Raw genomic sequence first — 27918 nt, forward strand, 5'->3', positions numbered from 1 at the left:
GGAGCCCAGCTGCCGTGACAGCCGGTGGGCTTGGGGGACTGCAGGAGCCGACGGGCCGGAGCCCCCCTGCCCTGTGCAGCCAGTGCCTCCCCATCCCTTCCGACAGGGCTTTGCTCCCGCCCCGCACAGATCCCGAGGGCTCGGGGCCCAGCTGACCGGCCACAGAGAATCTCAGGACATCCTCGCCACCACGCAGCTGCCTCTGTCCCCTGGAGCAGGGCTGAGCCCGGGAGCACCAGGATGGAGAACCCTCGGCCCCTCAGTCTCGGCATCCCTAGGGAAATGAGGTCTGGGAGGTAAGTCGAGTCCAGGCTGCCTCAGTGCAGGATGGGGGAGGAGGAAGAGACCGCCGGCAGGAAGGACCGTGACTTTTAAGGCCTGAGTTGCTCTAGGGAGCGGTGGCTGGGTGGCACCGGGAAGGTGTCCCCGTGGGGGCCGGGAGCTGCCGAGCAGGACTAGTTCACCGTACGGAATAAAGAAACATGCGCCCAAGGGCAGCCCACGATGGGCCAAGGGGACAAAGCCCAGCTCCCCAGGTACCAGTGATGGGCTGGGAGGAGCAGGAAGTAACCAGAAACCGCTGCAGGCAGGCAGAGTGAGGCTGAGCAGCCTAGGGGTTAAACTTGGCATCGGCAGACCCGGGCTCCATCCCTGGCCTCACCTTCCACCTGTAAGATAGCAGTGACAATACCAGACCTGCCCCCGGGGTCCTGAGGGCCCAGGGAGACGGCGCAGGCAGGCTGGGCTCTGGCATTCAGTGCCTGCCCCACAGACACCACCCTCTTGTTGGGTGAGCAGCCCCCAGGGGTCTCTTCTAGCCACACCTTTGGGTGGACGCGAGGCTCATCATTCTGAGAGGGCCGGTAACCAGAGAGGCCTTCTCAGAAGAGGTGTCACCGAGCTGTGCCTGCGGTGGCTGCTGGCCATGGGGTCCTCCCCACGGTCGGGCTCCTGGGTTCCTGGGGCGCCTCTGGGTCTCTTCCACGGGGACACACGCTTTCCCCAGGCCGGGGCCTCACTGTGGCCATCACAGGCCACCCTGTGGCTGGCTCCCGAGTAGGGGTGTAGGCCGGCAGCACCTCCTCTGTCCCACGGGCAGTGCAGTATGAGAAGGGCTGTGTCCTGCGGCAAAGCCACCACTTTCTCCCACCTCTAGGAAAGGCTGCTTGGTCTCGAGAGGTCCACGGCCACGGTGCTGAGCCACCTCAAGGGGCTGAGAACTGAACTCTTGGGCCCTGAGAGGCGGGGCGGGGGCAAGGGAGTCTCTGGAGACAGGAGCATCCGAGAGGCTGTGGCCTGAGGTGAGGGCGGCCCAGGCAGGTCGGCGCTGCAGGGTCCGAACGTACAGTCCCCAAGTGCGGGCGGACAGAGAGAGGCTGGCTGTCTTGCAGGCCCCTGGGAGGGCAGCACGGGACAAGACGGGACTTGCCGGCAGAGCAAATGAGTAGATCGGGACCTGTGTCTTCTCTGGGATGAGACGTGAGCTCCGCTGTCCGTCCTGAGGGACGGGGACTGAGCGACACCAACGCCAGTGAGCACAGGTCCTCGGCTGCGTCGCACCCCACGGGTGAGGCTCTGGAGGATGTGGGGGTGTGGGGAAGCCCACTCCAGGGGGTGGCCGTGGTCTGCAGCTGTCTGGCTGGCTGGCCCTGCCCACCACAGCTCAGAACGACTCTGGCCTTCAGATGGCCCAGGGCAGCCCAGACCACCCGCCCATCTTCCCCTCTTTAAGCTGGTCGCAGGGCCTCCTTCCGCTCTCACTGAAGGCTGTCCGCACTGGACACGGCCTGACCGTCCCTGGCGGCGTGTGTGGCACTCGGGCCGTGGCAAGCTCCACCCTGCAGGGGCGGATTCTGGGCTGCACACAGGGCCTGTGCGCACACGCGGCCGGGTAGCTGTCCCGTGGGGGGAGCACCCTCACTGGCCTCTGAGGTTGGCCCTGTGTTTTAAAGTAGAAGCACATCCCACGTAATACATGGGATATACTTACACTGAAAGAACTGCTGTTTATGCGAAATTCAGATTCTAGTGGGTGTCCTGTATCTTAATTTGCTAACCCCGGGAACCCTAGCCCTACGGTCAGCAGGGCAAGAAAGAGGAGTGTCTGACCCGGAGGAAGTGTTGGCTCCCAACGCCGAGAGGCACATGGGACTGGAGGTGGGGGCAGGGGGAAGCTCCCCCCCGCCACCTTCCCAGACACTACTCTGCCCTGCCTCTTCTCCCCTGCTGTTGTACCCTCCGCTGCCACTTGCCCGGCCTTTCTGGCCTAGCGGTTCCCAATGCTGGCTGCTCCTTACAATCACCAGGGGAGCTCCAAAACACACACGCGTTGACTGGGCGCACGGGTGGCTCAGTCGGTTAAGCGTCTGACTCTTGGTTTCGGCTCAGGTCATGATCTCGAGGTTTCTAAGTTTGAGCCCCACATCAAGCTTCGCGCTGACAGTGAAGCCTGCTTGGGATCCTCTCTCTCTGCCCCTACCCCATTCACATTCGCTCTCACCCTAAATAAATAAACTCAAAAATTTTTATTAAAAAAATACATACGTGTTGAGGCCATACCTCACACCAAATAAACCTCTAGGCGGTTGAGCTAAGCAGTGGCTTTTTAAAAATAGTTCTTCCTAGAACGACCATAAGATTCAGCAATTCCACTGCTGAGTATATAAACCCAAAGGAATCGAAAGCAGGGACTTGAACAGGTACTTGTACACCTGGTATTTGAACAGGTATTTGTTCGCAGCAGCATTTATTCACAAGAGGAAAAAGGCAGAGACAACCCAAGTGTCCATCGATGGACGAATGAATAAACAAAATGTGATCTAACTATAAAGACGGAACATGACTTAGAGTGAAATTTTTAGACGTGTTACAACAAGGATGAACCTGGAAAGCAGACACAAAAGGACAAATACTGCATGAGGTCCCTAGAGGAGTCAGATTCGTAGTGACAGAAAGGAGAAGGCTGGGTTCCAGGGGCTGGGAGGAGGGACAAGGGGAGTTAGTGCTTAATAGGGGCAGGCTTCCCATCGCGGGGATGAAACATTCCGGAGGTAGACGGTGGTGACGGTTTCACAGCATTGTCAATGTACTTAATGCCACTGAGTCGTACGCTTTAAAAACGGTTACAACGGTAAATTTCATGCTGTGTATATTTTACCACACCCACACACACACACACACATAGTGCTCTAGACACTGTCCTGCCAGAGCCGAGGAGCCCTGGGCCCGGCCCTTCTTCCACATGGTCCCCTCATTCCCCTAGCCACCACCTCACCCCCAGTAGCAGCAGGGGCAGGGTGTCACCTGTGGGTGTACCTGGACAACCAATGACGGGAAGCCGCCGGGCCACGCCCTGACATCACCCAAGCCAACAGCAGGACACAGGCCCTGCTGTCCTGGCCTCACGTGCTAAGAGGCTGCACTGACACTGCTCGGCCTTGGTTTACGCACATGGGGAGATCTGGATGGCTGCGGAGGTACAGCTTACAGAGAGCAAAGTGAGCCCAGCGGGTTTTTACATCTGTAGGCACCTGTGTATCTGCACCCATCGGTGATCATATCGATCGCCCAGATCAACTTATACAAGGAGGTAACTACTGCTATTTTGACTTCTATCATGTCAGATAGGTTGGGCCTGACATTAAACTCCCCATAAGCGGATTCACAGAGTATGTTCTCTCCGGGGTGACATTTTGTTCACTGTGTGTCTGCAAGAGTCAGCCACTTGAGTTTGTCAGCAGTTCCTTCACTGTCATTACTACCCGGGACCTGATTGTTTCGACTTTACAAAAAATACATACACACACACACACACACACACACATATCCCGTTCTATTGTTGATGGATATTGGCAGTTTCTCCTTTTTTTTTTTTGGACACTATGAATAAAGCTGCTAGAACATTCCAATACTGTGTCTTGATGGATATAAACACTTGTTTCTGTCAGATATACATAGCCAGGCAGAGAACTGCTGCGTCACAAAAACATGCCTATTTGGCCTTATCACTACCAAACACTTCTCTGAAGTGATTTCACTTTGCATTTCTTAGAATTTTTTTTTAAATTTTTTTAACGTTTATTTATTTTTGAGACAGAGAGAGACACAGCATGAATGGGGGAGGGGCAGAGAGAGGGAGACACAGAATCGGAGGCAAGCTCCAGGCTCTGAGCCATCAGCCCAGAGCCCGACGCGGGGCTCGAACTCACGGACCGCGAGATCGTGACCTGAGCTGAAGTCGGACGCTTAACCGACTGAGCCACCCAGGCGCCCCTCACTTTGCATTTCTTTGATGACTAAGGATATTATCTTTTGTGACAGATCTTCAATTTTTTGGCTCACTTTTAACTGAGCTGTTTCTTACTGATTTTTAATGTTTTTTTTTTTTTATTTATGAGAGAGAAACAGAGCGTGAGCAGGGGCGAGACAGAGAGAGAGAGGAGGACACAGAGTACGAAGCAGGCTCCAGGCTCTGAGCTGTCGGCGCAGAGTCTGACGTGGGGCTCGAACTCACGAAAGGTGAGATCATGATCTGAGCCAAAGTCGGACGCTCAACTGACTGAGCCACCCTGGCGCCCCTGTTTCTTACCGGATTTTTAAATGTACTGGAGACATCTCCTAGTCAGTAGTTTGCTGTCTCACCCTTTTAAAACTGTCTTCTGTTGAACAGATATCCCTAATTTTAATGAATCCAAATATGGCACTCATTTCTTTCACGGTTAGTGATTTTTTTGTGCTCCACTTAAGTCTTTACCTAGCTCAAGTTCCTGAAAGTATTCTGTAACTGTTCCTAAACACTTGGTGGGGCTAGCATTCACATTTAGATCTATGATCCAGCTTGAATTAATCTTTGTGTGTGGTGGGAGGACGGGGGTCAAGGTCCATTTTCCGAAAGGAATATCCCATTGGAGCAATACAATGTAATACAAAGACCATCTTTTCTCCCCTGACTTGCAGTGGAGCCCCTGTTGTAAATGTGGTGACCACACATGACGTGTGGGTCTGTTTCGGGACCCTCTGTCATATTGCACTGGGCTATCTGCCGGCCCTGTGCCAAAACCTACAGCTCTATACTAAGCCTTGATGTTGGGTAGTAGAAGTCGTCTAGCTTTGTTCTTCTTTCTCAAAATAATTTTGGCTAGTCTAGGGTCTTTTGCTTTACATATATGTTTTAGAATCAGCTTGCCAATTTCTACCCTCCCTTCCTCACCAAAAAAGCTTGCTGGAATTTTGATTAGGATGTCGTTCAATTTATCGATCAATTTGGGAAGAAATGATATTTTAATAATAGTAAGTCTTCCAATCCATGAACATGGTAAATCCCTCTTTTAGGTCTTCTTTCATTTCTCTTAGTGTTGTTTTTAGTTTTCTGCGTAGAGGTCTTGCAAATTTTTTGCTGAATTTATTCCTATTTTTTTTTTTAATGCTTATTTATTTCTGAGATAGAGACAGAGCATGAGCAGGGGAGGGGCAGAGAGAGAGGGAGACACAGAATCCGAAGCAGCTCCAGGCTCTGAACTCTCAGCACAGAGCCCAACACAGGGCTCGAACTGATGGACCATGAGATCATGACCTGAGCTGAAGTCAGACGTCCAACTGAATGAGCTACCCAGGCGCCCCTAGATATTTGCTTTTTAAATATTTCAAACTTTTACTTTCAATTTCATTGTTGCTGATAAGCAGAAATAGATATGACTTTTTTAAACCGACCTTGTGTTCAGAAACCTTGCTAAGTTCATGTATTAGTTCTAATCAATTGTAGACTGTTTTGGATTTTCAATGTATATAATCATGTCAACTGTGAAGAGTAGTTTTTTTTTTTTTTCCTTTTCCAATCCTGAAATCTTTTATTCTTTCATTTTCCCTATTGCACTAGCACCTAATTGAAAAACCACCAAGGGGGGCCCTGGGGTGGCTGAGTCGGTTGAGCGTCCGACTTCAGCCCAGGTCATGATCTCGTGGTTTGTGAGTTCGAGCCCCGCGTCGGGCTCTGTGCTGACAGCTCGGAGCCTGGAGCCTGCTTCGGATTCTGTGTCTCCCTCTCTCTCTCTGCCCTACCCCTGCTCATACTCTGTCTCTCTCTCTCTCTCTCTCTCTCTCTCAAAAATGAATAAACTTCAAAACAAATTTAAAGAAAAACAACCAGGGCACCTAGGTAGCTCAGTTAGTTGAGCCTCCGACTCTTAATTTTGGCTCAGGTCGTGACCCCAGGGTTGTGAGATCCAGCCTCCTGCTGGGCTCCATGCTGAGCATGGAGCCTGCTTAAGATTCTGTCTTGACTTCCCTCTGCCCCTCTTTCTCCGTCCCTCTCCCCCACTGATCTCTAAATAAAAATTTTTTTTAATTTAATGTTATTTTTTTCACATTACCAAATTCCTTCATATGCAAGTAATATAAATATTTGTTCCTAAGCTCTATATTATGTTCTGATGACTTCTGTATCTATTCTTGTGCTAGCCCACCCTGTTTTACACAGCTTAATACACGTGGAAGATAGTATTCAAGAACCTGAGGTTGGTTCAATGTTAGAAAATCTGTAGTGTAGCTCACAGATTAAAGGAGAGACTGGATATGAACCCAGCATGTCACTCTCTAGTGACTTCCCACCACACTTAGTACAAACCCAAACGCATTATGGCCATTATGATGGTGAGTGGGTCTCAAACGTCCTCTTATCCTGTGAGCCCCACCCCTACCCCCATTCACTGTGCTCCAGCAACTGGCTTTTTCTGCCCCAGTAATGCACAGGCATGTGTACTTGCTGTCCCCCTAGCTCTGTGTGTAATTAACGCTTTCTCACTCTTCAGATCTCTGCTCCTAAGTGGCCTTCTCACAGAGGCCTTCCCCGGCCACCGTGACAGCCGACCCACTCCTCCATGCACACTGTGTGTTTCATTCACAGCGTTAATCATGTCAGATGGCCTCACTCATTCACTGGGTTTCTTTACTGTCATGTGCCCCACCCGGATCACACTCACAGGGTCAGGACCTTGTCTAACTTGTTCCCTTCAGACCCCCAGTGCCCACAGGCCACAAAAGGCACTCAATAAATACCTCCTGATTCAATGACTGAAGGGAAATAAATCATGTGGTTGTGTCAATACTGCTAAAAAGGTATTTGCTAATTTAACAGACATGCCTAATTTTTTAAATGTGGGGACGTACAAGGGGAACCTCAGTGGCTCAGTTGGTTGAGCATCCGACTTCGGCTCAGGTCATGATTTCACGGCTCGTGAATTCGAGCCCCAAGTCGGGCTCTGTGCTGACAACTCAGATCCCGGAGCGTGCTTTGGATTCTGTGTCTCCCTCTCTCTCTCTGCCCCTCTCCTGCTCATGCTCTGTCTCTTTCTCTTAAAAATAAACATTAAAAAAAATTTTTTAATGAAGAAAAACATGGGGACATACTATAAGAGGCAGGAGACTGTCCAGCACAAAGGCTGCTGTCAGCGAAGCCTTGGTTTCTCTCTCAACTCAGCTGCTCCCCAGCTGTGTCGCCTCGAGCCAGTCACTTAACCTCTCTGAGCCTCAATGTCCTCATCCATAAAACGGGAGCGGTGACAATTTAATAAGGGTTGTTACAAGAAGCTAAATGATGTAAGTACAATGTTTAACAGATCGTCGTCTGGAGCACAGGAAGCCTTCAGGAGCAATCATGTGGTGTTATCTGAATGGTGCTAGGACACAAGGAAGCGAAGGAATCTTTTACCAAGAGGAGAGAACAACTTAGACACGATCACAAACATGAGGCCTGACGGCTTGGGCTCGAACCACGCCTGGGAGTCAGACGAGGATGCCCAGTGTGATTCCCGTCACTCACCACTGCGTGGGGGAGGTGGAGGGTCTGACCCACGTGGGAAAACTTGTTCAGGATAAGTGTTGCGATTTTAGGAAAGAGATGAAGTTATTCATACTGCAGTAAGAATTCACTGAGAAATGATGGGAAATAACATGAATACTTAATATTTGATGGGAAAGGAGATACAACGCACCAAGACTGTCTTCCTCAGTGACACCACACCGATCTATCCACATTAGTGAGACTTCAGTCAGAACCCCATCTGGTTTCTTTTCCCCTTGGATTTGACGCCAAGAAGAACAAAAGAGGGGGAACAGCCAAGGGGTCCGAAGAAGAAGAAGGAGCGAGGCCTCCCCCTGGCCTCTTACAAACGCTGCCAGACTCCCTCAGCTGGGCTGGACACGGCCTGCCCTGAATTCATTGCACTTTAACACTTCAACAGTGCTCCGGACGGAACGGCTGGAAAACGCTATTCTACTTGTTGTCAAGCCCCTTTTAGCATCTTCTAGGTAAAAAGGTTCATCCTGGGTTAGAGTGCCAGGAAAGCCCAGTGCAAGCACAAGGTCAGGGAACATGTCGGATCCTTGGGGCTGGAGTCAGGTGACCCCTCCTAAGTGACGATCGTTGAGACCCAGAGAACCGCCAAGCTAGAAGACACGGGCCAGACCCATTTCACTGAGCGGCTGGTATCCGGAGTGGCAGGTGTGGCCTCCGCTCAGCCCTGTCCTGTCTTCTCTCCTAGACCCCTGGGCGAGGGATGGCTGACCCCCACCCCCTGAGTTCGTGGGGCCCTGCCGGAGGAGCTGCCGTGGGCCGGACACCCCGCCCGCTGCAGGTGAGGAGGGGGCAGGGGCGCGCCGGGGGTCCTGGAGCGCCCACCGTAGCTGAGGGAGGGACACACGGGATCCTCTTGGAGCCTCAGGGAAAGCGACGGGAGCAGGTGGGGCCCCGCACGGCTCCGCCTCTCGCCTCTCGGTGGCCCCACACTGCAGCGCCCAGCAGAGAAGGGCGCTGCTGGGGTCAGGAGTCCCCAGGGGCTCCCTCCTGACTCACTCACCCCTCCCCTCCTGGCAACCACGGATGATCTTTTCCCTCTCTCCACAGTTTTGCCTTTTCCAGGGGGGTCACAGAGCTGGGCTCACAGAGCACGCGGCCTTTCCAGATTGACCTCCTTCATTCTCCCCTTCTCGGGAGCAGACCTGCTCTTAACCCCGTCTCCACTTCCAGGTCACAAATGAGGACAGCACAGCACGAGGAGCTCAGGCGGCCTGCCCGGTGCCACACAGCCAGTAAGTGGCGGAGCTCAGGTTCCAGCCTGGGCCCGGTTCTTATCCACCATGCTCCTGGCGTCAGGGACGACGCTCGCCACCCAGAAACGAACGGCCCTTCCCGGCCCTTCCTGGAGGCCGGACGGAGGGGGCCACCGGCAGCCTGGGGAAGGACAGGGAGTGGGTCCCTCCCCATCGCTGGAAGCTCACTCACCTGTCCCAGGCCAGGGTGGTGACGCGGCACACGGCACCTCAGGCCCTCTCTTCGCAGCTGCTGGCGGCCATCGCGGACCCCATGAGGAAGCAGGAGGTGCGGACCGGCGGGGAGGCAGGCCAGGGCCGAGGCCCCGGCTCCCCGGCTGGGCAAGTGAAAGCCCTCGTGGACCTGCTGGCCGGGAAGAGCAGTCAGGGCTCCCAGGCCCCAGAGCCCCTGGACAGGGTGCCGCAGGCCCCCCTAGGGCCTCACGGTGACGGTAGGCGGAAGGAGGGTGTCCCTGGGCCCTCCCGCTCCCCGCTGCCCTCCCCTCCCCCACCCTCCCCAGCCCTCCCCTTCGGCCTCTGTCCCGCAGACTCGAGGATACAGAAGTGCCGGGAGGCTCTGCTGAACAGGGCGAGAGGCGGCCCCCCGCCCAGGCTGACCAGCCTCCTGCTGCTGGAGGGGCTGACAGACCTACAGCTGAGGGAACATGACTTCACACAGGTGGAGACCACGCGTGGGGCCTGGCGCCCGGCCAGGAGCCTCACCCTGGACAGACTCTTCCTGCCTCTGTCTCGGGTGTCTATCCCCCCCCGCATCTCCATCACCATCGGGGTAGCCGGCGTGGGCAAGACCACCCTGGTGAGGAACTTTGTCCAGCTCTGGGCCCGGGGCCAGGTCGCCAAGGACTTCTCCCTGGTGCTCCCCCTGACCTTCCGAGATCTCAACACCCACGAGAAGCTGTCTGCGGACAGACTCGTCCGCTCCGTCTTCTCGCACATCGGGGAGTCCGGCCCGGCGGCGGCGGCGGCCCCACCCAAAACCCTCCTGATCCTGGATGGCCTGGACGAGTGTAAGACGCCTCTGGACTTCTCCAACACCGTGGCCTGCACGGACCCCAAGAAGGAGATCCAGGTGGACCATCTGATCACCAACATCATCCGGGGCAACCTATTCCCAGAAGTCTCTGTCTGGGTCACTTCCCGCCCCAGCGTGGCCGGCCAGATCCCGGGGGGCCTGGTAGACCGGATGACAGAGATCCGGGGCTTTGACGAGGAGGAGATCAAGGCGTGTTTGGAGGAGATGTTCCCCGAGGACCACACCCTCTCCGACTGGGTCCTGAGGCAGGTGCGGGCGGACAGGGCCCTGTACCTGATGTGCACGGTCCCAGCCTTCTGCCGGATTGCGGGGTCGGCCCTGGGTCACCTGCGCCACAGCGGGCCGGGGCCCCAGGACGCCAGGCAGCAGACTCCGAGGACCCTGTGCGAGCTCTACTCTTGGTACTTCAGGATGGCCCTCGGCGGGGACGGGCAGGAGAAGGGCAAGGTGAGCCCTCGCATCGAGCAGGTGGCCCACAGCTGCCGCAAGATGGTGGGCACTCTGGGGCGGCTGGCCTTCCACGGGCTGGTCAGGAAGAAGTACGTGTTCTACGAGCAGGACCTGAAGGCGTTTGGCGTGGATCTCGCTCTGCTGCAGAGCGGCCTGTGCAGCCGCTTCCTGCAGCGGGAAGAGACGCTGGCCGCGTCGACGGCCTACTGCTTCACGCACCTGTCCCTGCAGGAGTTTGTGGCGGCCGCGTATTACTACGCCGCCTCCAGGCGGGCCATCTTCGACCTCTTCGCCGAGGGTGGCATGTCCTGGCCCCGCCTCGGCTTCCTCGCACACTTCAGGAGCGCGGCCCAGCGGGCCATGCAGGCCGAGGACGGGCGGCTGGATGTGTTCCTGCGCTTCCTCTCAGGACTCCTCTCCCCCGGGGTCAACGCCCTGCTGGCAGGCTCCCTGCTGGTGCAGGGGGAGCACCAGGGCTACGGGGCCCAGGCGGCCGAGCTCCTGCAGGGCTGCCTGCGCCCCGACGTGGCGGTGTGCGCCCGGGCCGTCAACGTCCTGCACTGCCTGCACGAACTGCGGCACACGGAGCTGGCCCGCGGCGTGGAGGAGGCCATGCAGAGCGGCAGCCTGGCGGGGCTGACCGGCCCCCGGCACCACGCGGCCCTGGCCTACCTCCTGCAGGTGTCAGACGCCTGCGTCCAGGAGGCCAACCTGTCCCTGTGCCTCAGCAAGGGCGTCCTCCAGAGCCTGCTGCCCCAGCTGCTCTACTGCCGGAGCCTGAGGTGGGTGCTGGGGTGGGGGTGTGCGCGGTGCGGGTCGGAGGAGACAGCGGGGGCCTGGAAGGCCGTTCCCCTCCACCACGCCCCCCGCCCCGGGGCAGCATCCTGGGGGCCGCCTGCAGGGCCACAGCACGGATGGCTTAAGGCAGCAGAAACTTGTTCTGTCACAGCTCTGGGGGGCACGGTCCAAATTCAAGGGGTCGGCAGGCCTGAGCTCCCTCTGAAGCCTTCCTGCCTCGCTAGCTCGTGCTGTTCACTGGCAGTCCTCAGCTTGTAGACGCATCACTCCGATCCGGGTGGTCACACGGGCGCCTCCTCCGTGTCACTGTCTCCACGTGGTGTTCTGACAAGGACGCCAGTCGTACTGGCTTACGGGCCCGCCCCCCTCAGAATGACCTCGTCTGGACTCATGACATCCGCGATCACCCTGGTTCCGGATGAGGTCATGAGCTTGAGGCGCTGGGGTGGCGGCGGGAGCTCAGAACACCAACATATCTTTCTGGGGAACACGATTCAACCTACGGCACTCTGTGAGCCACCCCTCTGCCGACAGAGGCCGCGCCCACTTACTCCACCACCACCCCTCCCGCCCATCACCCATCCTGCTCTGGACTTCAGTGTCTCTAAGACCAGGGCCGTCAGGACCTGAGGGCAGCTGCCACACCCTTAGAAGCAGAGCTAGCAGCCCGTGTCCCGCGGACACATGATGTACGGGGCTGCCGGGGAGACGCCCTCTGCGCAGGAATCCTGGGGCTCACCACACTGAGGCTCCCGGCGTACCCTCCCGGGAAAACCTCGAGCCTGGCGGGCGTGCCACCACGGGTCCCCGGGCCACCTCGTGGTGGGGGCTGCGTGGCGATGGAAACGTGGGCCAGGGAAGGGATGCCAGCCTGGAGGTGTCTGCTGCCCTGAGGGCGGCCCTTTGCCGGGGCCTCGTTCCACCCGCCCGCGGGCGGTGGTACCACTCATTATCGCTCTGCTGCCTGCAGGCTGGACAACAACCAGTTCCAGGACCCCGTGATGGAGCTGCTGGGCAGCGTGCTGAGCGGGAAGGACTGTCGCATTCAGAGGATCAGGTAACGCTGACCCGGGAGACCCCACCCGGGTGCCTACCTGTCGCACGGGGTCCAGGGCTATTTTCCCGTCCTCCTCTCTGCTCAACCGGCCAGAGGCGCCTGCAAGGAGAGGTGCCTTGGAAACACGTGGCTGCTTGTTGCTGCCCCTTCCGGAAAGTTCCAGAGGCTCAGGTCCCTCACCTGTAAGAAGAGGGAAGGGATATGGTGAGGGTCAGGTGCTCTGGTGGACATGGGAGCATTTCCGCAGATACTCAACGTTCAGAAGTGCTGCGAGGCACAATGTTCTCTAAGCTCCTCTCAAGTTTGCCCTCAAAACAGTATTACAGGCACAGGATTGGCTCTGGAAATTAAATTAGAAATGTTTTAATTTAAAATTTGGATTTAAATTTGAACTTTTATTTAAACGAGTACAAAAAAATAAAATTTAAACACTGAACCTTTAATGGTGTGATGAGACACAAGTCTGTGTGCTGACGGCAAAAGAGAGTTTCGTGCTTGTGAAATCTCCTGTGATCACATTTCCAAGTCTCAGTAACACTGAGGAGTGGGCTTGTGACCTGGGGGTGGTTAGAACTAGGGAGAGGAGTCTGGAGAACAGGATCCCGAGAGGAATTCTTCATCCTCACTTAAGCCTTCCTCTGGGTTCAGGAATAATCTCTGAGAAAACAAAAACGGAGTGAGTCAGGAGCCAAAAGAAGTCACGGAAGACAGTGGTGAGCGGTGGGCTCTGTGTGACCCTGTACAGTCAACTCTGTGCCAAAGGAGTGTAAAAATGGGGTTAAAACGGTATCTGTGAGTCTGGGGTCTCCGGGACCCCCCAAAGGTTTAATGATTCACTAGAAGGACTCACAGAACCCAGAAGAGCTGTTGTACCTGCACTTGTGGTTCAGGACATCAAAAGGATACGGATTTAAATGTGCAGAGGGAAGGGTGCATGAGGCGGGCCCCCGAGAGACAGGGGCAAGCTTTCAGTTGTCCTTCCGCTGTGGTGGTGCAGACGGGGCCCGCCTCTCCAGCCACCACGCGCAACAGCACACATGAAGCGTTCTAACCAGGGAGGCGCACCCGGGCTTGGGTCCAGACATTTTACTGGAGGTGGGTCATGGGAAGCCCCTCCGGAGGTAGGGACGTCAGGCTGCTACTGCACGGCCCAAGGGCCCCAGGTAAACACAGACAGACTTATCAGGCAGGACATTACAAGCGTTCAGAGGTCACCTCTCCGGAACTGGGGGCAAGGTTAACCCTTTCCTGCACATTCCCCCTTCCGGTTGTTGAAGCAGCTTCAGTGGGTTAACTCAAGGCAAGTGGTGAGGACGGGCCAGGCACAGAGGAAGCACTGGATGAGGGCCGGCTATTAGCAGGATCCCCTTGGGCTAGCAGCCAGAGATAGAAATGCAATCCCTCTGAAAGAAACACAATAACATTAATTAATTTCATTAATATTCTTCCTTCACGGGAGCCTTCAGCAAAATAGTCAACTTCCAGAGTTTTGCATAAAGGAGTCTGGATAACGCTCAGAAAATATTCTGCACAAAAGCCAAAATTTCTTCTAAGGCCACGTGCTCTTCTCCCCCTCTCTGTAGTTGGTCCTCAGGGGCCACATCCCGTTTGAAAAGGCACCCCTTCAGAAAACACACGTGGCTCATGAGATATTAAAAACTGTTACAAAAGTCCTGGGCGGAGAGGGGACAGAGGTTCTAGGACTCGAGGACGGTTATGTAGAGGGCGGTCTGGATGAATGATCTTCAAACTCTACGCAACAGAATCCCCTTTAAAAGTGGCCTATCAGCCAGAATGCCCACAAAAGACGGGCACCCGGGAGCTTCTGGACAGAAAGAGGAGACGTGGAGGCCCAGAACCCAGGCACGTGGTGCCCCTCAGCCTCTGGGACTCCTAAAGCTGTTCTGAGGAACACGGGTTTTTGCTCTTTTTGTTTGTTTGTTTTTAATGTTTATTTTTCTGAGAGACAGACAGATTGCAAGTGGGGGAGGAGCAGAGAGAGAGAGGGAGACCCAGAATCCGAAGCAGGTGCCAGGCTCTGAGCTGTCAGCACAGAGCCTGATGCGGGGCTCAAACTCATGAACCGTGAGATCATGACTTGAGCCAAAGTCAGACACTTAACCGACTGAGCCACCCAGGCGCCCTGTTTCTGTTTTACTTTGAAGTTAATTCTAGTTAGTACCATTTTCCTTCCCTGTGCTAGAAAAGGACAGGGGCCAGTGGTGAGCTGGCCACAGTTCATGAGAGCAGGTTTTTAAAGTTTTAGGAATTTTTGCAAGCTGGGACTGCTTGAAATTGGCCATGGTGAGAGTATTTACACCATGGAAATCGGCCAATGCTACAAATCAGTATTGTTGTACTTTTCCGGCACACTGCTGCTGGGGATCTTTGTGGGAAACTTCTGTAACTGCCCATGCTCTTTGCTGCCCTGTTTGCATAGAAGCCGTCGTACTGGATTCTGGCCAGACTCTGCCTTGGGAATCTTTGCCAGTGTGAGGGTCTGTCCCCTGCACTCTGGCCTTACCTTACTCGGCTCAGAGGCTTTCCTGGCCTGGGCGATTCTGCTCCAGGGCTCACGTCATCTCCACCTGCGTCCAGGCCCTCATGATGCTGGTGAAGCCGGGAGGTTTGGGTCACAAGCCTGGTGTTGAGGAAGAGGCCATGACAGTTGTAGACCAGCAATAACCACTCTTCTCCTTCTCCTTGGGCAGCTTGGCTGAGAACCAGATCAGTAACAAAGGGGCCAAAGCTCTGGCCAGATCCCTCCTGGTCAACAGAAGTCTGACAGCTCTGGAGTAAGTAGGACACCAGAGGCCAACGTTCTACCACTGGGACAGGGAAAGCTTGTCAGCCATCTTGTGAAGTCCCCCAGACCACACTGTCCCCTCGGTCAGTTGGAAGGACAGCAGAGTGAGCAAATTCCTGGCTCCTCGTCAGTTGTGGGGATCAACCCAGGGAGGCACCAGAATTTTGGCCCTGAAGCTGGTATGATTCTCCTCTCCATACTTGGCCCAAGCCACGTCCATCAGATCCTGCTCCCCTCCCCCCACCCCCCCTGCCGACCCCCCATCACATGGGGCCATACTGGGAAATTCCTTACTTGTTCACCTGAATAAGGATCTCCACAAAACATGAAATCTTAAACCCCGTTATTTTCAGAGAGTGTAGATTTAAAGGTCAGTGTAACTTCTTTCTTTCCTCCCTGGGAAGTGGATAAAAGAAAACAGTTCTTTCTCTCTCTTCTTCCCGCCAGCCTCCGCAGTAACTCCATCGGACCTCAAGGGGCCAAGGCTCTGGCAGATGCTCTGAAGATTAACCGCACTCTGGCCTTTCTGAGGTACGCGCCATCTGCTCCACGTTCGGATATAACCAGCAGAGGGCGCACAAAACCCTCTCCCAGGTGCCAACCATGGAGTGGGAGATGATTCAAAATGGCAGGCATGCTATACTGGCTCCTGTCTAGGTGGATGCCACATGATCTCGTATCTATACAAGTTTCAGGTTTCAGTTCTTCCGTGCTCATTGTCCTTGTGTGTACAGCCTAATCCAGGGATAGAGGAAAAGGAGGATGCGGTTGTATACAGGTGGAAAAGCAAAATAATCTATGAGGAAAACCTCTTGTCTTCCATCGAATGGGAAATCCCCAAGGCCATGGTGTCAGGATGTTCCCCTGAGGTGTTTTCCAGGACGCTGAAAGTGCCATTCTCTAGAATGTTCCTATGGTTTGCTGTGCTCCTTTTAGGAGTTGGCATATGTGGTTGTACCCATCCTTAGTTGAGTGTGTACTGTCATTTGTTTTTTCATTTATGTATTTTTATTGGGGTGAAATTCACCACTTTAAAGTATACATTTCAGTGTCAGTACGTTCACAGTTGTTCCTTCATCACCTCTATGTAGTTCCACAATATTTTCATCACCCGAAAAGAAGACTGTATTCTTTATCAATCGCCTCCCATTCTCCCCTCCCCCCAGTCCCTGGAAACCACCAATCTGCTTTCTGTCTCTATGTTTGCCATGGAATCATACAATAAGACCTCTTGTGTCTGGCTTCTTTCACTTAGCATAATGCTTTGAAGGCTCATCCACATTGTAGCCCGTGTCAGTACTTCATTCCTTTTTCTGGTTAAATAACATTCCGCTTTATGAACAGACCCCAACGTACCCATTTGTCAGCTCACGGATATTTGGGTTGTTTCCACCTTTTGGCTCTTGTGGATAATGCTGCTGTACACATTCATGTGCAAGCATTTGAGTACCTGTTCTCCATTCTTTTGGGTAAATACCTACCAGTGAAACTGCTCAGTAACTCTATGTTGGACCTTTTGAGGAAGCACCGGACTGTTTTCCACAAGGTCCGCACCATTTTACATCCCCACCAGCAATGGGTGAGGGTTCCGATATTTCCACATCCTTGTTAACATTTGGAGGCTGTGGCTTTTAGCTGTAATTAAGACTACGGACAACCTAGCTATCGTCATCCAGATAATATGCGCACCCCGTTCCCAGTCAGCAGACAAATGCTTAGAGACTCAGAGGGAATCCTTATGATTCCCTGGGAGGAACCAACTGTTCCCAAATCCTGTGTGGTGGGCAGCAAGGGCACGCACTGGTCAGCTGCTCCCCCCACCCCCTGGGCCTTGGTAACACTGTGGTAGGGGTCAAGGCCACCATTGGACCCTCTCTTGTGCCATTGGTGATGTACCTCTTCCTTGCCTCCACAGCCTCCAGAACAATGCCATCAGGGATAACGGTGCCAGGTTTGTGGCTGAGGCCTTGGCCGCCAACCGGACCCTCTCTGTGCTACAGTAAGTGGACGTGCTGGCCAGCAGAGATACCACCCCTTCTCCCCTCCTCCAAGGGCCCGTTTCCTGCAAGGAAGGATGATTGGGGAGACGGCCTGAGATTTCCGGGCCCATCTAGATGACCCCTGGAAATCTTGATGTCCACTCTTCCACAGAACAGGTATTGGGGAAATAATTAAAAATAAAGCCTCCTGCCAATGCAGAAAATCCTCTCCGCAAAGGTAGAAAAGAAGGAAACAGTTGCATTATTTGAAGAATCAACCAGATTGCAACTGCACATCATTGGCAACCCAGAGCTGGCCAGGACAGAAAGAAATCTCACCCCTTTCTACAGCCAAGCAGATACAACCCACGGCACGCGTGTTCTCAAGATAACTTGTCCTCAAGTAAGAGGACTGGACAGCACCGTCTGTCACCCACAGTGTTTCCTCAGTTTGCCTGGTGGTTAAGGTCGTCAGCCGTTCAATGATTGCCTTTATTTACCCAAAGGAAAAGCCAGGCTCCTCGTGCCGTTATGACAAGCAGACAATTACAACTTGGAGTGGTGCTACCTTCCTCGATGCGCTCCTTTCAGAGACGTGGTTCTGAGGTCCCTTGGGGGCCATCACTCCGGCAAAAGGCTTATTTAGCTTTTAAAAGGATTCATACGCTTCTCAAAGGGACAGATTTACAATCCCAAGTTTTCTCAAAGAAATGCTCTGAGGGAAAGGATCCCTTTTGGAACCAGTGAAAATTCCCTTTGGTTGAGATTGTATCTGGCCTTACACAGGACAGGTCCTGCCCTGCCTGCCCTTCTGGGATGCGCACAGGGGTTCTCTTGTAAGCATCTCCCTCCTCCAGATTTAGTATGAAGGGAAGTAGCTTTCAGAGAAGAGCGGAAACGGAGGGTCTGCCCTAGGCAGGACTGCAGGGGTGGGAGGCAGGCTGCGGGCTGGTCGAGAGGGAGGACGACTGTTGAGTGTTGGGAGGGTTGCCTGGGCAAGGAGCCCAGCCGTCCTTGCCTCTGACCCCCCACATACCAGTGTCAATCTGCTGGCATCGTTTCGGCAATGATGCACAGACTGTTGCTAGAGCCCCCTCTGCCCACGCGGTGGGGAGAGCACCTGAGTCGTCTCTGAGCTCTCGCCCTTCCCCAGACTGTCCCGAGAGGGGGAATGGCTGCGGCCAGCTTTGCTGAGGGACCCCTCCCCTCTCCCACAGCCTGCAGAAGAATACCATTGGGCCTCTGGGAGCCCAGCAGACGGCAGATGCCCTGAAGCAGAACAGGAGTCTGAAGGAGCTCATGTGAGAAATGCGGAAGGGCTACATTTGTATCCTCAGTGACCGGCACAGAGCCCAGCCCATCACAAATTATTTGCGAGCATGGGGATGGATGGATGGATGGATGATGGATGGATGAACGGATGGACGGATAGACGTGTGGGTACTTCACATGAAGTATCACAAAACCTCTCACCAAAGAGTTGGCCCTGCCCCTGCTAGGGAGTCCAGACGTACTTTGCTAGGTCGATCTCTCATAGGCAGTTGGGAGTCACCTGCAGAGGCCACCAACCAGACTCAAGAACAGACTGTGCCCTGGGCACCCTTAAGACAACAGAGAGAGCACTGCCCTGGAGGGCTTCCCTGGACCCTGACCCCCGGGCCCCACCCGCCAGGCTGCTCCAGAAAACCAGCACACCCTTGTCTTCTCTCTTGCAGATTCTCCAGTAACAGCATTGGCGATAAAGGTGCCGAGGCCCTGGCTAAGGCCCTGAAGGTGAACCAGGGCCTGGAGAGCCTGGAGTGAGTCTGCCTGACCACACTCAGGAGTGGCCGTGGGCAGTGGGTGACATCCCTGGGTGGGTGACAGATGGGTCTAGACGTCCCATCTAGAAGGTGGGCGGGTCCCGGAAGAGGGCTGTCAGTCAGGGCCACCACCCTGCCGGGATCCAGCCAGCCGCCAACCCTGGGCACACTGGGATCTCGGTCTCTCTCCGCGCCTACCTCGCTGTTCCGTCCCACCACCAGCTCCATTTCCCTGGACAGCAGAGGTTGGTGTTGGTTCTGGAGTTTCCAGAGTCACAAGCACCAAGTCCCCCTAGGCTGGCACTGGCGACTAAAGAGGGTTGCAGCTGCAGCATGCTTGGTGGGGGCTGGGGGAGCTCAGCGCTGCCCTCACCCTGGCTGCAGGCACAACGCAAACCCCTTCTCTGGGCCATTTAGAGCCACTCAAATCAAGGCAGAGTCTAAACTTTGGGGGCTGGTCACGCTAGAGCCACCTGCCCTGACCTAGCAGGGTCTGGAACAGGTAGGGGATGGGGACGGGAAGGAGGGATGATGAGAAGAACACCCAGGGTCCCCCCACTCTGTTGAGCCCTACACCTTCAGTCCCCACGCTGGAACAGTGGCTCCCGGGGGGTCCGGGACAAGCGTCCCAAGCGCTGCCCCGTCCTGTTTGCAGCCTGCAGAGCAATTCCATCAGTGACGCAGGTGTGGCTGCGCTGATGGGGGCCCTCTGCACCAACCAGACCCTCATCAGCCTCAAGTAAGTCCCGCCTTCCCTCTCCGGCCGGGGTGTCCCTTTGGTCAAGGGGTCTGAAGGGCCTTTGGGACTTGGGAGGAAAGGCTGGGGCCGGGAAGGCCACACCTCCCTCTGTGGGTCCATTAGGAAGACATCTGTGGTTGGGCAGCTGGGTCCTGGAGCATCCTGGGTCCCGGAGCCTGTGGCATCCCACCCGCTCTGGAGGGCAGGGGACAGCCGGGGTCCTCAGCTGGCTGGTTCTGCTGCTCCCTCTGCTACACGAGCTTGTGAGGCAGCCAAGCATGCTCGCCTGCCCCCGACCCCTCACCTCTGAGGGCCCGTCAACCGATCCGCTCCCTCCTGGGTGGCCCCACTGTTGGCAGTCCCACAGGGAGATGCTTGGCCGGCCGGGGAGCCCTGCCTGTCGGAGGCCCTTCACACCCGATCGCTCAGGACGCCCAGGTCACCCCTGAGGTTCCTTGGGTTTGAGAAGCCTGAGTGCCAGGGCTCGTGTCCCCCAAGTCCCCACGTATCTGGTCAGCAGTTCAGGGTCTTCTCTCTCCCCAGCCTGCGAGAAAACTCCATCAGCTCAGAGGGAGCCCGGGACCTGGCTCAAGCTCTCTGCAGCAACAGCACCCTGAAAAATCTGGAGTACGTGAGTCGGGGGCGGGGTGTGCTTCCTGCGGCCCCTTCAGACCCAGGGTGACAGGGGGCTGCAGACCCTCGTCACCTTGTCATTTTACAGGCTGGAGGGGGACCCGGTTGGGGAGGGGGAACCAGGAGACCTGGCCTCTGGGGGCAGCCCCTCCACTCTCATGTGATAAGTAACCTACAGATGAGGTTCGTGGGGACGCTGCCTGCCCCCGTGCCCCAGTCCCCGTGGTGATGTGAGGGGGGCCAGATCTTCAGGGCAGCGCAGCACAGGGATCAGGAGTGAGTCCTCCAGGGGGGATGATCTGTCCCGGGACCCTGTCCCTGTGGCTGTCAGGAAGGCACGTGCTTGGCACACACCAGCGCTCAATCAACACGAGCTAGGTGGGTCCTCGGGGAGGAGGGGGCCTGGATTCCCAGGTGAGCAAGGACGGGGGCTCCACGCCGGCAGGCTCCTGCTTACTCGCCCCTGATCCCTTCCTCCCAGCCTGACAGCCAACCTCCTCCACGACCAGGGCGCCCAGGCCATCGCGCTGGCAGTAAGAGAAAACCGGGCCCTCACATCCCTCCAGTGAGTCTACGGTGCCCCCCACCCCTCCCTGTCCCCTCTGCAACGCTGCGGGGCCATCATACCCGCTGGCATCGGGCTCCCCCCCAACACGCCTCAGGGGCTTCCAGTAGGCTGCGCCCTGTCCCCCTCCAGCCCCCGCCCCCGCCCGCTTCCTGGGGCTGATCCACTGAGAGGCCAAAGGTGGGAGGTGGGCACCCACCTCACGCCTCCAAGTGCCACAAGCCTCATGCAGGGGCCATTTGGAGTCTTCATTTGGGCCCGTCCCTGTGCCCACCCCTAACCAGAGAGTGCTGACTGACCCCTTGGGACTAGACCCGAGGCGGGGTGCAGGAGTTGTGTCCACCAGTGGCCAGGACCCCGTCCTACAAGTACTCCTTCCCTGCCATCAGGCTCTCCTGGGAGGAGTCCCCTCTTTCTGCACCTTCCAGAGCCTCCCGGGCTCTGCTCTGGCCCACGTGGTCACACGTGTCTGTGTCTGCCCAGCCTGCAGTGGAACTTCATCCAGGCCGGTGCGGCCAAGGCCCTGGGACAAGCACTACAACTCAACCGGAGCCTGACCAGCCTCGAGTGAGTGGGGCCTCGGCAGGAGCGGCGGGAAGGGCAGGGCGGCGAGGAAATCTGAAACCCCGGGGTCCACCAGGCACACGGCTCGGCTCGTGCCAAAGGCCCTCAGCACACAGCCTCCTCTGCCCTAAGGCCAGCGGGCATATTTCTGTTCCTATCTGTTTTGTTGTTTTTTAAACAGTTTTGTTCATACGTAATCCCCCTACCACAAAAATCTACCCAGATAAAGCATACAATTCGCTGGCTTCTAGTATACTCACAGAGTTGTGCGACCATCCCCACAATTGTAGACCATTTCCCTTAAACCTTAAACAAACCCCCACACTCATCAGCGGTCACTCCCCATTGCCCCCGTGCCCCAGCCCCTGGAAACCACATGTCTGCTTTCTGTCTCTACGGAGTTACCTGTACTGGACACTTCACGTACGTGGGACTGAACAGCGAGTGACCTCTTGCCACCAAGGTCTTTCATTCGGTATCAGGTTTCCAAGGTTCACCCAGGTTGCAGCATGAATCAGGGCTTCATTCCTTTCTGTGGCTGAATCCTATTCCGCTGTGCAGATTGACATACCATTTATCCCCTCATCTGTCGCGGCACATCTGGGTAGTTTGTTTGGACTGTTTGGCTCTCATAACGCTGCTGTGAACGTTCGTGTACAAGCTTCTGCCTGGACATACGCTTTCATTTCTCTTGGGCACACGAGCGAGTGGAGCCACGGAGGTGAATGGGAACCCTGTCTCTAACCCTCTGAGTCTCACCTGCTTTGGACCGCGCCCATGGCTTCTCCCTTGGCATCCAGGATAGCCTATTTCTGCCTGGTTCTTTTGTCTCACTGACATCCTGGGGCTCCTCAGGGATGTGTTCTAGGCCATCTTGTCTCGAACGAGCTCTCTATTCCAGAAGCTGCCCTCTCGCACACTCCCGGACTTCAAAGTCCCGGTGCCCCCGCGTCTAGACCCCTCTCTCCTGAGCCCCAGACCCACGTAATCACTGCCCACGCCACCTCCCCACGAGTCTGTTTCTCAGCTCCACCTCACGGACGGGCCCGGCCAACCCGGCCTGCGAGCTAGAAACATCGTCTCTGTTCTCGCTTCCCACTTGCGACTCTCCTCCCAAGGCCCCACCGTCTCCCTCTACCCTCGCGGCCACCGTCAGGCCACCAGCTCCACTCACCCTGCGTCCCCGTAGCAGCCTCCACATCCAGTCCATCCGCTCACACTGCTGGCCAAACATCTTTCCAAAATGTGTATCTGTCCCCGTCCTGAGATGCTTCAATGGCTGCCCAGTGCCTGCAGAGTGAAACCCACCCCTCGGTGTGGCTTCTAACAAAGGCCCCAAAGGCCTGCTTCCGTCATTTCGCACGCCAGCCACTTGGTGCCATTTCTTCGGGTTCCGTGGATGTGCCAGGCCCCCTCCCCCAACTCTCATCCTGCAGGTTTCAGTTCAGACCTATTTCTCCCGGTGGCCTCCGTGACCACACGGGGGCAGGAGACCCCATGGGCTCCTCCATCCCCCCAGCACGTGGCCCACGATGCCGGCTCGTTCGGTCACAACCGCCCACCCGAGACAGGATCAGGCCAGGGCACCACACGCACTAACACGTCTGCTAAAATCGCGAATCCAAACTGCTCCCTTCAACACCCCAATGCCACCCGAGGTAAACTCTCCATCATTTACTGCGCTAGGAACTGACTTTACTCCAATGTGGAAGGGAAGGAAAAAAAAAAAATAGATGTAAAACCCTGACGAGCAAGAATGGCCAGGGACTAAGGGCTTCGACTGAATTCTCTGGCTGGCACGCCCATTTTTTTGTCCTCACCCTTAAGAGTATTTCCACGTGTCCCTTTTCGTGTTTGCTTCTGATGATCCAGGTTCATAGAGACCCCAGAGCCCTCTGCATGTTAATTAGGAGGCCGCGGGGGCGGTTATCCCCTCGGCAACCCTGGGAGTCTAGTCTGCGGTGTGCGCGGTCTGAATGAAAACTAGAAGGTCCAAGCTCAGGACGTCATGCTGGAGTGCCGCTGGCCCCGTGCCCTGTGAGCCCGGGGGTCACGCTCTGTGTTCAGTTTGCAGGAGAACGCCATCGGGGACGAGGGCGCCTCCGCACTGGCCAGCGCACTAAAGGCCAACACGGCCCTCACCGCTCTCTAGTAAGTGTTGACGTGCACGGCCGCCCAGGCAGCCGGCCCTGAGCCCTGCTTTCATACCAAACATCAGTGTTGCTTCCCAGCCGAGAAGGTGTGTTAAAGTTTCCTAATGTTAGCAATTGGGACAAAGTAAGAAGTAGGGGTTCAGGGAGTGTTTTTCCTCAAACCCTCCAGGGAACCACCTCTCCTTCCCGTATCTGTAGCATCCCGATCTCTGTCCTCGGCATCAGGGGAGGCCGGAGGCGCGGCGTTCTCTGGACGGATCACAGGCCAACAGTTTTCAGCGCTATGTTGTCACTTGCAGCCCTCAGTCCAGGGGTGGAGAAGGAAGGACAAGGATGCATGGAAGCTGGGCCAGGCGAGGTGCAGGCCGGAGCGCCTCAGCCTGTCCGCACTGACCCCATCTCTTCTGCATAGTCTGCAGGTGGCCTCCATTGGTGCCCGGGGGGCCCAGGCGCTAGGGGATGCCCTGGCTGTGAACAGGACCTTGGAGATTCTCGAGTGAGTATTCCAGTCTCTGGTTGCTGTCTCTTACCCAAACGAACCAAGCTGTTGATTCAAAATGTCAATTTACATGGAAAGTCACAAACCACTTAAATATCGTCACTGAGATGAAGCTTTCCCCAGCTTCCCCGCTGCCACCTCACACCTCTTCCCTGGGAGTCACCGCTGTGGCTCCTGCTCTCCCGGGTCTTGCCCAGGCTGCGCACATCCCGAGGTCCTCTGTAGGGGTCCTTGGCCACTGACCTTGGTCTAGGAGTAGATCCAAACCCCGGGCGGGGGCGGGGGCGACTTAAGCTCAGTGGGGGTCTCAGGCATGTCCCAGTCACTCCTGCTCTTGTGGTCCTGTGATGCTGAGCATGTGGGGACCGCTGGAGGAAGTGTCTCCTCTCTCACCTCAGCCCCACTCTCCTTCCTTTGGGATGGAGGGCGAGGGCTCCAACAAATCACCCAGGTTGGGCCAGCTTCACCCCTCCTGGTGCGTCCTGCTCCCCAGAGCCGATCTCTGTTCTGGGCCGGGGAGTCAGGAAGGAGGAACCGCCCCCCGTGGTTGCTACGTCCCTGCTGCCTCTGCCCAGCGGCCCGTGCTCGTCTGAGGAGGTACTGTTTACACTCCACAGCTATCGCTGTGCTTTAGGCTTCATATCTTTCCTGACAGCTTAAGAGGAAACGCCATCGGGGTGGCCGGAGCCAAAGCCCTGGCAAATGCTCTGAAGGTCAACTCAAGTCTCCGAAGACTCAAGTGAGTGGTTGTAGAGACCTACCTCCGCCCTGGCACAGCAGACTTCTCTGCTGCAACCTCCCACATAATGAGACATTCTTGACTTCCTCTGTAAGCCGCTTCCCTCTGACTAGAAATAGCACTAGAGTCCACGTTGCAGATGAGTTTGTTCATTCTATCTAGCTTATGTCAGAGGTAAGCCATTTAATGCCTGTGGTTTTGGTCTTCCATCCTCCATGGCGCTCGGACGGGACCACCTGGCTACCGGTAGACACTGGTCTCAGGGGTAAAAGCCACCTTGCTCTTGCTGGGACACCTGTGATCAAAGCAGCGCTGCTTCCCGGCGCGTGTTCTGTCCCGAATGGCTCACGATGGTGTCTGCATCTTTTCTCTGCCTAGTCTTCAAGAGAATTCCTTGGGGATGGACGGGGTGATATGCGTTGCCACGGCACTCTCTGGGAACCACGGCCTCCAGCACATCAAGTGAGTGGGGCTCGGCCCTTCCCTGCCATTCTGGTCCAACCCCCCCGCCCCCAACCCCGCAGGCTCACGGCTCCCAGGTCAGGCCCTGCCTTCCGCCCAATTCCTGGAGCTGGCAGACTCCCAGGTCTCTCAGCGGCTCTGCAGGGCAGCCTGGTATAAGAGGGAGCCGTTCTGGGCCTTCCCCACAGGAGGGATCCTGGAAGCTTGGTCTTGCCTGGAGTTCTGCATTTCGTGTAGTGACTGTCCGCTCTTTACTAAAGGGACTTGCAGGCCTCTGGCCCTTGAGCCCCTCTCTCAAGCCGGGTCCGAATCCTTCTCTTCCAGCCTCCAGGGAAATCACATTGGGGAGTCTGGCGCCAGGATGATCTCGGAGGCTATCAAGACCAACGCTCCTTCGTGCACTGTTGAAATGTGAGCGCAAAAGTGCCCGGTGGATCAGGCGAGAGAACACAGAAGCAACTGGAAGCTTGTGAACAAAAACTCCCCGCCCAGGGCCCGTCCCTGTGGTCTGGGAACGACGCTGACCTGCACAAAAGCTGGTCTCCTGCAAGAGGCAGGAGGGATGCTGCCAAAGGGGTTGGGAGCACCTCTCCCGCCCCGGGTTCCGACCGGGCAGGGGTGACGCAGATTCCCTGCTGTGGCACAGAGGAGGGAAGGTGTCTGCCATGGGACTCAGGGACACAGGCCTTAAAGCCCAGCCGGTGAGAAGCGGGCGTGAGCTTCTTCATACCCCGAGGTCTTCACGCGCCCCTTTTGTTTTCATTGTCCTTTTCCACTGGTTAAAATCATCCCCTCACTCTAAAGTGAGCTGTCACCTTCAAGCCTATGCAGAGTATCCGTTTGGCACGGGTGACAGAAGGGACCTTCCTTTTCTCAAGAAGAACAGAAGGTTTTAGGAGTATGATCCTCAGAGATACACGGAAAAACTGTGAGAATTGGTTTGAAGAGAAATTAAGGCTTTGAGTTATAAAATTCCGGACACAGAGACTAAGCTCTCCAAGGTTTTTGCTGTCTTTGATCGGTTACCAAATCTCTCAAAGGCAAGGACTACGTCCGACACACGTCATGTGGGGTCTGGCACACTGGTCGTCAATAGCGTGTTACATGTTGACGCCTCAATGTTATTCTACAGCCGGCTTCCCAGACCGCTGCTGCGCCTGTCGTGTCCCCATGCAGGCGAGCAAGCTGAGCTCCATGTGGCACAAATTCCCTCAGGGGTTGGTCTGTGATGAAAGGAAACAGGTCCCAAGTGGACACCACAGTTCTCACCAACTAAAAAACCAAGGAAAATGCTTATCAAGATTTTACAGTTTGAACACGAATCGATGTTGTTCCCAATGTTCCCTTAAAAATGAGTATTCGGGGGGCGCCTGGGTGGCTCAGTCGGTTAAGTGTCCGACTTCAGCTCAGGTCACGATCTCATGGTCTGTGAGTTCGAGCCCCGCGTCGGGCTCTGGGCTGACGGCTCAGAGCCTGGAGCCTGTTTCCGATTCTGTGTCTCCCTCTCTCTGCCCCTCCCCCGTTCATGCTCTGTCTCTCTCTGTCTCAAAAATAAATAAATGTTAAAAAAAAAATGAGTATTCGGGCAAGAATCATCAATGTACGTTAAAACCATGGGTGACAGCCTATCGAGGAAGAAGCTATCCACCCCAAAGGGATACTTACAAAGGGGAATTATCAAAATATCACCCCACATGGGGCATTTACAAAGGGGAACAAGATATCTTTAAAGATGGAAAATTGGGCAAATGCTTTCTTAACAACGTGGTCAAACTTACCATCAGCACGAATGGGAGAAATTGCCATCACGTGCTCCTGATGGGAGGCGCTGACGACACGTCGCCGATGCAGTATTCTCACCAAAACTATTGATTTGACTCTAATCGGGAAGGAGCAGTCAGACAAAATCCAAATCGAGAGGCATTCTGCAAAAAACAATAGCCTGACCTCTTCAAAAAGATCAATGTCATGAAAAATACAAAAGGCCGGGGACTGTCTTAAATTGTAGGTTAAACAGACATGACAATTTAACGCAGGATCTCTGACTGGATCCTCGACTGCAGAGAAACAATCAGCTATAAAGAAAAGTATTTGGAAATGGGAGACTTTTGAATATGGGTCTTGGGTAGTATTTATTTGGATTACTGGGTTTTGAAAGTTATTTTTGCTACATATAGAACTTCAGAATGGTTTTTGGCTCTTAGTACTCTCAAGGTGTGGCCATGCTGTCTTCCGGTTTGCGCAGTTTCTGGCTGAGTGGAGAACTCGACAGAAAAAAAGATGTGGTAGCCAACTGCCGGACAAAGCCATGCCCTGCAGGAACCTAGCCACCAAAGAAACCTCAGGGGCCAAAGCAGTGGAGAAAAATCGTGCTCTCCAGGGACTTCGGGAGCAAGCCGCCTCCCTAGCAGCCTACTGACAAGGCTCTCTATGTCACCAGCCAGCAAAGGCGAGAGATTTACAAGGAATAGCTCTGTTATCATAGAGCAGACCAAGCGGTGAACTGGAGCGAGGCAATAAACCCATAAACAGCA

At 55.4% G+C, this 27918-nt stretch overlaps 1 protein-coding gene and 1 long non-coding RNA gene across 3 annotated transcripts; one reads left to right on the forward strand and one right to left on the reverse strand.

Annotated features, from left to right (window-relative positions):
• Positions 1–27918, forward strand: NLRC3 (NLR family CARD domain containing 3). Of its 2 annotated transcripts, none has more exons than XM_058711361.1 (20): positions 1–296; positions 8538–8630; positions 9023–9084; positions 9335–9536; positions 9633–11370; positions 12357–12443; positions 15155–15238; positions 15697–15780; positions 17165–17248; positions 18446–18529; positions 18944–19027; positions 19686–19769; positions 20313–20400; positions 20884–20967; positions 21451–21534; positions 23599–23682; positions 24097–24180; positions 24839–24922; positions 25301–25384; positions 25709–27918. In XM_058711361.1, exons 4-20 carry the CDS (start codon positions 9359–9361, stop codon positions 25790–25792), a joined length of 3183 nt encoding a protein of 1060 aa, XP_058567344.1. In that variant the 5' UTR covers positions 1–296; positions 8538–8630; positions 9023–9084; positions 9335–9358; the 3' UTR covers positions 25793–27918. The 2 variants fall into 2 exon arrangements, with proteins under 2 accessions (XP_058567344.1, XP_058567343.1); XM_058711360.1 differs by having other exon boundaries at positions 20313–20396.
• On the reverse strand, positions 9338–15490 carry LOC131501353 (uncharacterized). Its single transcript, XR_009256760.1, has 3 exons — positions 14968–15490; positions 12481–13846; positions 9338–9448 (listed from the first exon to the last, which is right to left on the reverse strand). It is a non-coding gene; the product is annotated as an uncharacterized LOC131501353 (long non-coding RNA).

This window comes from Neofelis nebulosa, chromosome 18 (genome assembly GCF_028018385.1).
Source record: "Neofelis nebulosa isolate mNeoNeb1 chromosome 18, mNeoNeb1.pri, whole genome shotgun sequence".
In the NCBI taxonomy this organism is placed as follows: Eukaryota; Metazoa; Chordata; class Mammalia; order Carnivora; family Felidae; genus Neofelis; species Neofelis nebulosa.